The sequence below is a fragment of the Peromyscus maniculatus genome, chromosome 5, assembly GCF_049852395.1.
Source record: "Peromyscus maniculatus bairdii isolate BWxNUB_F1_BW_parent chromosome 5, HU_Pman_BW_mat_3.1, whole genome shotgun sequence".
Taxonomy (NCBI): Eukaryota; Metazoa; Chordata; class Mammalia; order Rodentia; family Cricetidae; genus Peromyscus; species Peromyscus maniculatus.
In genome coordinates this window covers 75,815,534-75,829,134 of record NC_134856.1, presented here as the reverse complement: position 1 = coordinate 75,829,134, position 13,601 = coordinate 75,815,534, and the positions used below count along the sequence as shown (strand labels likewise).

Genomic DNA, 13,601 nt, shown 5'->3' with positions numbered 1-13,601 from the left:
GATGAGTCACAAGAATAGCTTCTGGATGCTAGTACAAATTCATATGAAACTTAGAAGGAAATACAATAGTGACCTTTTCTTTTCTTTTGTATTAACATAATTTTTTTATGAATTATTTGGGAATTTCACACCATGCACCCCAATTCCACTCATTTCCCAGTCTTCCAATGTCTGCCCTCCATCCTTGTACCTCCCAAAATAAAAAACAAAACAAAGCAATACACTTGGCTCCTCCATCTTTGCCGCCTCTCCATCAACAATCAGTTTTAATACCAACCACACAATAGCCATGATTTCTCAGTGCCTTTCACATGACCATTTCCTTTCTCTTCTGCAGACTTCTAGGAACTTGGTATTTTCAAAGACCACAGTCAAGCCATTTTTTTTTTAATGTCCTCAGGTTGAATTTGCCATGTGTATCTTTTACTATGGTTTCATTTCACATCATGTTATACCATTACATGCCACTGGTTTATGGTTACTGGCTTTGTTCCTTTTATCTACTTTATATTAATGAATATTTTTGTCTTGATACTCAAGGCATTGCAAAATTTTAATCTGGCACAATTTTATTTACCAGTATTGTTCGAATCTTAAATGGTCTTTTAATAAAAAAAAAATAAATAAAGAAAGAAAGAAACCTGGAACCAGCTATTAGGGTGAAAGCTGAAAGATCAGAGAAGCAGAGCAGCTAGTCACTAGTTCTTATCTCTATGGAATTCTCAGCCTAAAGAGAGTGAGTTCCCCTTTCTAAAAGCTTCATATACCTTTCTCTCCCCTGCCATATTACTTCCTGGGATTAAAGGTGTGTATGTGTTTCCCAAGAAAAGGTATGAGATCTCAAATGCTGGGATTAAAGGTGTGTGCCACCACTGCCTGACTTCTATGTCTAATCTAGTGGCTGGCTCTGTCTTCTGATCCTCAGGCAAGTTTATTAGAGTACACAATCTATCAACACACACCAGTATTGGCCTCTGGTAGTTTTTATTTTTGCCTCAATTAATCATACTATGACTGTTTAATTGTTATTTAACTCCATTATTTATCTACATTGCTAGTTTCTTTTTCTGTTTTAAATCAAAACATTCTCGAACCTCTTTTTCTCAGTTTACTATTTTTGTACAGGTACAAAATACATGCTAATAAACATGTTATATTTATATTGGAGTAAATAACACATACCTATGTTTTTCAATGTGTAAGTCTATTACATTATTATTCCTTAGATCCCTACATTGCCTATAATAGTTGTACAACAGCCTGAGAACTGATCCCTTCTCTTTGACAAGCCTCATCATTTTGTGATTTTTCTTTTCTTTTCTCTTTCTTGACAAAGTGGTCAACCAACGCTTCTTTTGTCCAGACAAATATCTGGGATTTATTTCTGCTTCATGTTTAGTTTATTTGAAAGACCAAAATCCGTATCCCAAAGAGAGAGATTCTAGACTGCCATGCCAACCCTCTGTCCTGGCTTCATTTTTGGGTGTTCTCTGATAGAGAACTGTATGTAAGATCATGTGCCATTATACCATGGAGCCACTTGAATTTTGTAGCATTACCATTTACATTATACAAATTTTCATTGCTTATTTGTTACTGCTCATTTGTATTTTGCAGGTAGCCATGTCCTAGCATTAACTCTTAAGTATCTGGCTTGGTTACAATGACTAGTTCTAAATTAGTCCTAAATTAGTGTGAAGCAATATATTGATGAAGGCTATCCTTTTAAGTACTGCTAAATTTATCTTGCTAAGGAGCCCGTGTTCATCATACTTACAATAAGATGAAATTGGGCTATTTGCCTTTTTTCCCACAAGAGAAAGAAGCAGGCTGTGGCAAGCTTCACAACTTCTTTTTCAATAGTCATTAAATTATTTTATATTTGTTATGAGTATGATTACCTCACACTTTAGGACTGTTTTATTCTAGAATTTTCCTGGAAAATATTAAACCTTTTCCCTGAAAGTTGTATAAACTATCTTACTTTAAAAATGCTCTTCTTAGTGGTTTTCATAATAGAAAAATTACAAGGTTATCTTTATAAGGCTCACCTATTTATGGCAGATTAGTCTTCTAATTAACATTATTTGAAAGTGCATTTGTGTGCATATATTTAGTAATGCATTTGTTTAATAACCTAAAATGCCTAAACAATCTCATGAAGTTATGGTTTATAGTTGTTTGACATTGGTATTAAAACTGGTTTTTGGGTCTGGGTCAATGCTGAGTGGACAAAATTCATGCCATGGAAGTAGAAGGAATTGACTTCAGACCCCTAGAATGACTAGAAAGCCCATGGTTGGCAAGTCTCCTGTAACAGCAGCTGTGGGCTTAGCCAGTCAAACTTATAAAATCTGTGAACTTGGGGTTTAGTGAGAAACCCGTTTCAGAAAAAAAAAAAAAAAAAACAAAACCAAACAAAGGTAGAGAGGAAAGGCAGACTCCACAAGCTTTTATACACATGTAGTCACACACATGTGCACACATTCACACACTTTTTTGTCGAAATATTCACTATAATATACTTAATGTTTTCATTAATAGCATAAACATCATCAATTTAGTATATTCTGTGGCTGTAATTAATAAGTATCTAATTACTAAATAGTTAAAGAGTATTACATATGCTTTTTATATTTGTTCATGGTTATACAAAGTAACATTAACTATTTTGTTATTAGTATATCAATTTACAGATTACGCCTACTTGTTAATCCTACTATATGTGTGGCGTTCATCTTCCTGTGCATTCTTTTAACATACTTCAGAAATGGCTTTATTTTACTGATAATTATGATTCTTGATTTTACTGTGTTGAATTAGATAGATAGTAACAGACCAAGAATTTGATACTATTTTTTCTAGCAATATTTTATTTTGATAACCCCAGTTGTGTAAAATAAATTTATGTGAATTTAATCTAAGAAGCACAACACCCTAAAATGCTAATTTAAATTATATTATTTATTTATTATTATTGTTTATGTGTATGGTGTGAGAGTGCAGTGGTCTGATGTGGACATCAGAAGATGTCTTTCAGGCCTTGGCTGTTTCTGCTCTGTATGCATGTTTGTTTTGAGATGAGTCCTCACTATATTGTCCATGGTAGCCTCAAACATTTTTCCATAGTTTGGGTTTGCCTTAGTCTCCTAAGTACTGGAATAACAGATGTTTCCTAGCATGTATGGTGAGTTATACTCTCAGTGGCATATTTTGCATCATTCTAAAAGAAGAGTCACAATAATTATAACTGCCTCATAAGAGTGATCCAAGTTCTCATTTACAGCGAGCACAGCACTATGTTATCACTATAACAAAGGCTTCAGTTCACCTATAAAGAAAAAAGGTTTATTTGATGTGCTTTGAAGTCTGTCATCTTACTGACTAGCTTCAGTGCTTTGGGGGCTTGTGGTAAGGCAATACATCATGAGAAGACTTCACTGTGGAGCAAAATCCTTTACAACCTGAACAGAAAAGAGGAGGAGGGAAATTGGTACTGAGTTTTATGATCTTCATTAGGCCACAAACTTAGTGATCTAAAAGGTACCGCTAGAATGACCCTCAAGAATTTCATTCCTTCCTCATGATACCACTTATGAACCAACATGAACAAACCCATTTCCCATGGACCTTTAGGAGACAGTAAAGTACAAACTATATCCAATACAATCGTCTTTGTTTATTTCAAGACCCTTGAGCATGGATCTTATATAGTGTGGTTAGTGTTTGCACATATCATTCGTCTATGCGATTGTGATGGAAGCATATTATGACATAACTGTCTGCTAAAACCATTTGGCTGAAGAAGCCATTCTCAAAAGAATGTTCCACTAAGCAATTTAATACTTTTCCTTTCAATCACCTGTATATTACTTAATATATAAAATATCAGCTGCTGCTGCTGTCACATTTTTCATAAAACCAGTAGAGTTGAATTCATAATGAAATGGTGCCTGGGTACATTAGTACTTGACTGACAGATACTCATGCACACCTTTATCACACCATCACACAGAACTTGTGAGATACCCCTGCGGCATGGTGTATATGATCACAGTAGAAAACAAAGATGTCTAATGAAAAATGTCTTAGATTTTTTTCTCTCAGGGACTACATGTAAGTATTAAAAACCTAAAAATCCCACACGTTTAAAGTCTAAATATTTAAAAACTTATTACTTGATTTATCTCTGCAGGTACTTATCAAAAAAGGCAACGTTACCTCCAAAGTGTGGGCTCAGAGTGGGCAGCAGGGGTCACAGTGGAAGAAAGTGGAAGTGTTCTTAGGCAGCCACTCACACTCAGAGGTTTGTAACCCACGGGGTTCTGTGAAGACAGAACTTTGTTAACTTTTGTCTTGAATACTAATTTCTTTCTTTCTTGCATTATCCTCATCTCCTTCCATTCCTAATTTGATGTGCTGTGTGAATGCAGAACATTTAACACCCCATATGGCATTTTCCATAAAGAATTTACCATTTTAGAAAGCCATAACTTTCCCCAATTAGACAGTTACACTTCTAGGTACACTTAATTTGAGTGATAATGGTATTTTACTCTAAGCAAGCTTCTCACATTCAAAGAACACCTCCCCCAATTCTGAGATTTGACTCCTAGACATTATAATACAGTTTTTGTAAACGTACCTGCAAAAGCCTTCTTTGGAACTTCATTTAATGGTTGGACCTCCTTATATTGAATAGATTTATGTAATTAAGATATTTTGGAAGAACATTAGTATATGATGGTGACCATGTCTTTATTTAAATTTTATTATGTATAAAATAACACATAACCAACAATTAAATTTCAAGTAGTACAAATATTACAATGTTGAAAATGAATATCACAGTGTGATAAGATATTTGGTATTTATTTCCACTGGGGAGCTTATGAAGAACTGGGATATTCGTACTTTGGATGGGAATTGAGTTTAAAGAGGAATCTTGGCTCTTAAGATAAATGGAGCAAGAACCTCCTACCATTATGTAGGAGAATGTTTCCTTCTTAGTCTAATTATGTGGAATTGAGTTGCATGAATTTGAAAACAATCAATAATAGTATAGTTAAATATTACCTTTGTTCTCTAGTTTGTATAGCACAAGTGGCTTGGTGCTTGTGAATACATAGCAGATATATCTCTATGATCCTTTTTGTGATAGACCAGCCTCTTTCAACATTAGAAGCTCTACCTGATCTATTTGTAGAAGGGCTTGATAGATACTACACTGTGCTCAGTATCCTGGAATGCCATACAGATAAAAGTCATATATTTTTTGCCCTCTATTTGACTATCTAGTTTTCTTGTTAAGCTTTTGGAGATAACCTGAAGGAATAAAGGTTTGAGACTAAATTAATGACTTTACATAATAAAAAACATCTTTTGAAGGAAGCTAGATATTCAACTTCTATGGATGTTCAATGGAGAAAAAGAAATCTCAGTGAGACTATTTGAATGGATTTGCTTCTGTCAGACATAGGAAAATGCCAGGTAGCAAATTCCTTACCTGTTCTATGAATATAAAATATTAATATGGAGAAATTTTGTTCAAAATTATATTAAGTGAGATTTCAGCATGTGGAAAAACTTATGAATTTAGTTTTTTCTAAGATTCAAAAATATACATAATGAAATTTGACTAAAATGTCTGTTCATATTGATTGAATCTTAAAATTATGGATAGCATGTGAACATTTGCTTTTTCGTATGAATTACCGATCCCAAGAGGAAAGTATATAACCCATGACATATAGAGTGAAACAGCACTGAGAAATATGCATAATCTTATTTGAGAGAACCCTATATTTAAACACAATGTTTTATTATAATAACCAGGGTAATCATAAACACACACACACACACACACACACACACACACACACACACACACACTGCTCTGTGTATATGTGTGTATTGAGGACTTTACCATGTATGCAAAAAATATCTACTCACTTAGCCTTTTCAGCAGTTTAGTCCTATGAATAATATAATGGGTACATACATCTTCAGTCTATAGATAAACAAAAGTACTTTGGCGCTCTCTCTCTCTCTCTCTCTCTCTCTCTCTCTCTCTCTCTCTCTCTCTCGTGTGTGTGTGTGTGTGTGTGTGTGTGTGTGTGTGTGTGTGTGTATGTGATGAATTTTAAAAGTTCTTATTAATAAAATCAAACCCAGAGCCAGGTATTGGGTGAACACTGGAAGATCAGAGAAGCAGAACAAGCCACAGCTAGCCTCATCTCGCTAACTTCTAAGCTGATCCTGTTTACTCAGACTGTAAGTCTCTCAGTCCTCATCCAGAATGCATCTCAGCTGAACTTTTGCTCAACAGCCTAAAAGCTTAACCAGCCTAATTCCTGGTCCCTATGCCTTATATACCTTTTTGCTTTCTGCCATCACTTCCTGGGATTAAAGGCTCACTTCCTTGGATTAAAGGTGTGAGTCACTATGCCTGGCTGTTTCCAGTGTGGCTTTAAACTCACAGAGATCCAGATGGATCTCTGCCTCCCAAGTGATAGGATTAAAGGCATGTGTGCCACTATATTCTGGCTTCTGTATCTAGTGGCTGTTCTGATCTCTGACCCCAGTTAAGTTTATGAGGGTGTACAATATTTTGGAGAACACAATATCACTGTGTGTGTGTGTGTGTGTGTGTGTGTGTGTGTGTGTGTGTGTGTGTGTGTATCTAAGAAGTAAACAATACTGTTTTAGATTTGAGAGCCAGCACAGGGAGTAGAAGTAGGTGCATGGCTTCTGCCTGGAGTCTGGGCTATATGCTAATTATACGTATATTAGGTAGTGGTGTTGTTTTTTCATATTCTTAGACACTGAGTATAGTACAGATTCTAATGATCCTCAGTCTTTCTGAGCCATTATCATTATGGAGGTCACTTTCATTTGGGGGTATTTGTCATGAAAGTCAATCTAAATGTTCTTGATAGCATGTTTGTATGTGTTCTGGACTTCTTGACAGGAAAATGCTAATTGGCTTTTCTTCTTTATCTTTTTAGATTATCTTTAGGGCAAAACGTGGTATCAGTTACATAGGAGATGTGGCAGTAGATGATGTTTTGTTTCAAGATTGCTCCCCGTTACTTAGCACAAACAGAAAGTGTACTGCTGACGAATTCATGTGTGCTAACAAGCACTGCATTTCAAAGGACAAGCTGTGTGACTTTGTGAATGACTGTGCAGATAATTCAGATGAGACTGTGTTCATCTGTGGTAAGTGAAAGTGTTTTTCAGGTCCTTACTTGCCATTCATCATTGAAATGTAAATTTTAGGTAGATTGCAGTGGCAGATGCAGCCATAGTGATTTAACTATTTAGGTGATCTCCTTTCTCCTTCTCAGTACTTAACTTTGAACACAATTTATGGAAAATTGATGAATGGCATTTTTTTTACATGAAGGTATAAGGTAATTGGAGTTAAATTGGAAAGTAGGTAGGGAAACAGCTATTTACCATATGAAACAATGTATTTGGAAAACAGAGGCCAAGCTCCCATCAAAGTCAGTTTATGTTGATTGATAAATATGTGCATATTGATTTTAAAAGGCTGACATTTATTTACATGAATAATCAGGTGTGATATCTTAATAAAAAAAATAATGCTCTGAAAATGTATTTAAAAAAACAAAGTGTTTTAGCATAAGAGATACAGATTAACTCTGTAGAGCTGCTGTTTGGGTTCAAGTCATACTAGACAGTACCTATTAAAAAGCCCTTTGCTAAATGGGCCATATGTGCTCATTCAGGTAATCTTCTAACATTGTGTGGCATAATCCAAGGTTGCCTCATTTCACTGTAAATGAGGTGAATACAGATTGTCAAAATGAAGGTTGATAGGTCATTCTACTGTTATCAGTTCTGAGCTAGAATGTTCTAGTTAGGTATGATTTGCTTCTTGAAACCAAATTGCACATTCAATATCAACTTTAGTATGAGAACTGTAACTTGCATAGAACTTTTAATGTTTAAAGCCTCTACTTACTCATTTCCATTTGATCTTTCCTTAAACCCTTAGAAGAAAATGGGACAAAAATTATTAGTGCTTATTATAGGTGAAGCTACCAACAGACTAGTTTACATTTCATCAAAATTCATATAGTTGGTACTAAGTTGGTCCTAGTACCGGAGTACTTTGATTTATGATCTATTACTCTGCTCAAGCTACCAAAACTCTATATTAAAAACGGATTCATTCTGAGAAGTGATTGAGCTGAGAGATTGCCTGATTTATAAAGTGTGTGCCATGCACACGTGAGAACCTGAGTTAGGATCGCCAGCATACATGTAAAACCCTGGAAGATAGCAGAGATCTGGAGAGCCAGCACTGGAAGATTGAGGCAAATGAATCTATGGAGCTCATTGGTCAGCCAGCCTAACCTGATAGTGAGCCCTAGGCTCGATGGGAAAGCCTGCATTGAAAAAAATGCTGTGAAGGCTGATTGAGGAAGATGCCTAATATTGACTTCCAGTCTCTCCATTCATACGCACATGTGCAGGCAGACTTCTACACATGTGTATACATCTGCATGAACATGTACGTACACTATGTACATACTTACATATATCTATAAAATAGTTATTGATATACATGAAAGTGCATAAACTAAGCAAAATAATTGGGTAATCATAAGTGCTGTATTTATTAATGTGTAACTATTAGTATTTATATTTACCTTTGAATATTTTCTGCTACATTTCAGTTAAAATTTGTATCAAATGATTGTAAAGCTTCTTTAATGGCAGTTTCATTTGAATAACATCCTAATTAATCAAATTATTATTTAAATAATGAAGAAATTTTTTGAAAATCAATTGTAATGTAGCCTTTGTCATTTAAAAAGATATAATTTAATATATTTTTCAGTACTCAAAACATCAATTTACTACTGAATAAACTTTTCCTAATGCATTTATGCTATAATATTTTTAATATTTTAGGATTTTGGTACTTAAGAAATTCAGCAATGTACTATGGGATATATATTGAAAACTTTCTCTATTGAACATTCTTTTATATGAAACAGCCATAGGGGGGTAATCCTTCCTAAAGGTTCTCAGTTCTCTCTTCTCCTCCCTCTTTTCCTCTCCTTTCCTTTTCTCCCTCCCTCCCTCCCTTCCTTTCCACACTCATAATGGCTGAGATTGCCTGCACTAGACCTGTTTGCTCTCTTGAGATACAGTTTCATGGAGCCAAACTGTTCTCAAAGTCACTGTGTAGCCGAGACTGGCTATCAACTTGTGATCTTCTTTCCTTCACCTCTCAAGTGCTGAGATTATAGGCAAGATATATCGTGCCTGCCTTTCAGGATATGTTTTGGGATGATCACATTCCGAAATGCCTTGCAAGTTTTAGTGGGCCTGTGCATATCAGAAATACAGGTATGGATGTTAAATTTGTTCCAGAGACTGCACAGAAAAGGGGCAATGTTTTCAACTCCTTAGTAAAAATGGCCAACAAAAAGTTAAGATGACCAAAAGTAATCATATTTGACCTGGTTCTAATTACAGAAATGCAATCCCTTTTTCCATAGCCTTGTTACTTCTATCATGCAGTTTAAACATTCTAATGCATTCCCAGTCTTCAACATTCTGTTTTAATTACAGAGTAGCTCAAACCTGCTGAAGGAATTATGAGTGCAGTTACTATCCTACATATGCTATAAACTTTGATGTTCTAATTAGATCTGGAAGAATAGGAAGAAACAATTAGAAGAATCACTATAGCAACTGACTTTAGAACTTTGGCTGGCAACCAATTAAAGTTTTGGGCTTAAAAGTCTACCTTTTTATTGAGAATTCTAAGCATACCTTGAACATGTATCACAACTAAAGAAAATTACAACTCCTGAAGCATCATCATTAGTAAGAAGTGCACCATCTACAAATAGCATAAAAATGATGATGTCGACTCTGGCATGCAGTATGTCTGGTTTTTGGAGTACAAAATAACAAATTATAATACAAATTTATTTATTGCTTAATTTAATGTAAATATGAACTGTGAAATCACAACCTATCAGAAAATGAAAATCACATGTTGCTTTAGCATTTGAATAACATCTCTAAAATGTTGGAAACAGTCCCTCAATCGGATTTGTATATCTAAAATCTTCAAATCCTTATTTTAATATAATTGATATAAAGGCTCCTAAGGAAAATCATTGTAATTTCTGTTCTTTGTAATTTTATTGTATTTCATTAATCATTTCCGATAAAGGATTGCTGAGATTGTTGCTGTACAGCCCAGGCTGGCACCAAACTCAGGATCCTTCAGCCTCAAACACCACAAAAGTGCTGGGATTTTAGGCATGAAATACCCTGCTGGACTTCCTCTTAATATTTGAATTGGAAATTTATTAATGGTATTTATTAATGGTATTTAACAGATGGTATAGCAGACATCATCGAAATACTTGAATTCTGCCATGTGATAAGTGAATGGTGTAACACAACTGAGCAGCTTCAGCTTCCTCTTCATTTTAAATACCCAGAGAATGTGCATATAAAGACAATGGAAATCACATATTTAAACATTAAGTTAATTTCAAAACTTTAGTTATGTTAAAGATACATTAATATGTGCTTGGAAATAGGCTGGACTCCGTCAGAAGACAGGAAAATTCTTACTGGATAGGATTTGAAAGATATTTTAGTAACCCATGCCCTTCCTTCAGAAAACACAATAAAATTAGGAAATGTTTCCAGACAAAAGGGCATAAAACAATTCTTAACAAGGCTTATGGGCCTTGTTAAGATAATACTCAGCTAATTTGAAAAGATTGGTAAAGTTTTCACAACTCAGCTAAAATATCAAGAAAAATAGTGAAAACTGGAGTGTAAAAACAATTTTATCAATGTTTATGAGTCAGTCATATGTCAGGCAATGTATGAGTTTTGTAAGAATACACAATAAGTAAAACAAAAATTTTTCTCATGGGCATATACCACATACTTTTGTTAAATAGAAAACGTTTTCTCTGTGTTGGCAGGTAGACGCATAGAACACACATCAACACACACAAATGCATACACAAGTACGTGTTATGTTTGTAAATAGTATGGCAGAGATAAGCCTTTATGAAAAGGGATATAAGCAAATCTTGAAGCAGTGGATTGACTTGTTTTCATTTAAAGTGTGTCTGTGTTTGAGTGGAATCTCACTGTGGTTTGAATTTAGATTTCCCAAATCACTAATGATGCTGAGCATCTTTTTTTTTCATTAAACTCCACTGAAACCCTTTAGCTACAAAGTAATTTTATGCATTTATTGGTTTTCTGTATGTATGTTCATGCATGTGTGTATGCACATGAGTCATGGTGTACATCTGAAAATCAAAGGACAACTTACAGGATTCAGTTCTGCTCTTCTACTGTGTGCGTGGGTTCTAGACACTGAACTCCAGTTGCTACATTTAGCAGAAAACGCCTTTGTCTGCCTAGCCATCCTTTAGATTTGCTTTTCTTCATTAAAAATAGAATTATTTATATTTTATTGAGTCCTAGGACTTAATATATATTTCTAGATTAAGTCATTGCTAAATGTGTAAAGTTTTTTTTCAAAAGTGTGTTATTGTTCTCTATGTTGTCTTAACTCTTTTTTATTATAACTGTGTATATGTTTTGGGTGAAGGCAGGTATATACGTGCCACAGCTCATGTGGAAGTTTAAGAATAGCTTTTAGGAATTCGTTTTCCTCTCCCACTTTGAGATAGTCTCTCTTCTGTCTCTGTCTCTGTCTCTGTCTCTCTGTCTCCCCGCCTCTGTTCTTCTTTGAATACTCAAAAAATGAGTTCTGGTTCATTCTCCTCTCAAATGCCTATCTCACAGTAGGAGTGCCAGAATTACAAATATCTGGTTTATAGATATTTCTCCAAGGCTTGGAATATTCTTAGAGATCACTGGATAAAAAATAAATTTCAATTGAAATAAAGTTCATCTCATCAATGACTTCTTTCGTGGATTATGCTTTCATATTGTGTCTTAATTTTTCTTTTTTGCCTTAACAAAAGGTCTTCTAGATATTTCTCATGTAGTTTGGTAGGATTTTTATATTTAGTTCTTACATTTTCTCCTGCAGTTCATTATGCATTGTGTGTGTGTGTGTGTGTGTGTGTGTGTGTGTGTGTGTGTGAAGGGAATGCCATCCATGTACACTTCCTTTGTTTTCAAGTGAATGTCCACTTCTCTGCTGTGATTTATTGAAAAATGGGCTTTTATTGATGTACTTGTGTCTTAACTTTCTAGATATGGTGAACATATTTTTATGTATTATATACTTTAAAAATATTTATCTTATTTTTTATGTGTTCTATGTGTGTCTGTGTATCTGTCTGCTGTATGTTTATACATGGAGCCCACAAGGAGGCATCTAATCATTTGGAGCTGGAGTCTTGGAATGTATAAGTTGCCCAATGTGGGTTCTGGGATCCATACTCTGGTTCTATGAGAGATTATTAAGAAATCTTACCACTGGTCATTTAATGAACCTTGCACACACACACACACACCACACACACACACACACACACACACACACACACACACACACACACTATTTTATTTATTTCCATTTTTAAAATATTGTAATGATTTTTTTTCATATCAGCTGCAGATTTTCTCCCTTGTCTCCTTCAAGTCCCTCCTCCCACCTCCCCTCTTCACCACCCCCATCCGCTCTTCCTCTGTTTCTATTCAGGAAAAGAGCAGCCCTCCTATGAATAATGAGAAAACATGGTATATCAAGCTGAGTAATACTATGTTCCTTGCCTTTTACTAAGGCTGGGAAAGGCAACACAGTATGAGGAGTAGGGTCTTCAGAGCCAGCACAAGAGTCAGAGACAGTCTTGCTCCCACTGTTAGGACTCCCTCAAGAAGACCAAGCTACACAACGGTCACATATATGCAGAGGGCCTAGGTCAGTACCATGTAGGCTCCTTGGTTGTTAGTTCAGTCTCGGTGAGCTCCTTTGAACCCAGGTTAGTTGATTCTGTTGGTTTCCTTGTGGTGTCCCTGACCCCTCTGGCTCCTACAATTCTTCTCCCTCTTCTTCAGCAGGATTCCCCGAGCTTGGCCTAATGTTTGGCTGTGGGTCTTTGTATCTGATTCCACCAACTGCTGGATGAAGCCTCTCTGATGACTATTGGGCTAGGGACCAGAATATGAGTATAACAGAATACCTTTGGGCATCATTACATTGATATTTTTCCCCCTGCAGTTGTGTTTGGTTCTATCCTAGGTTCATCTAGTCCATGGGACCCAGAGCTCTAGGCAGTGTCGGGGTAGGCTCACTCTCATGGCATGGGTCTCAGGCTGGGACAGTCATTAGTTGGCCACTGCCACAATCTCTGTGTTATCCTTTCCACAGCATATCCCATAGCAGGACAGATTGTAGGTCAAATGTTATGTGGCTGGGTTTGTGTCCCAATCGGTCCACTGGTTGTCTTGCTTGGTCCCAGGAGATAGCCAGTTCAGGCTAAATAGCCTCTTGTGCTTGGAGTCTTAGCTGGTTTCATCTTTGTAGATTCCTGGGAGTTTCCCCTGCACTATGTTTCTATCTGACCCTGAAATGACCCACTTTCTAGTTGGCTCTTTCA

General features: G+C 35.7%; 1 protein-coding gene across 1 annotated transcript in view; it reads left to right on the top strand.

Moving 5' to 3' along the window:
- Malrd1 (MAM and LDL receptor class A domain containing 1) overlaps nucleotides 1-13,601 on the top strand; it is a 602,817-nt gene that overhangs the window by 246,116 nt on the left and 343,100 nt on the right. The window contains exons 23-24 of the mRNA XM_076572692.1: nucleotides 4,196-4,306; nucleotides 7,008-7,221. Of these exons, the coding sequence (XP_076428807.1) occupies nucleotides 4,196-4,306; nucleotides 7,008-7,221 (325 nt within the window). The remainder of the gene's footprint in view (nucleotides 1-4,195; nucleotides 4,307-7,007; nucleotides 7,222-13,601) is intronic.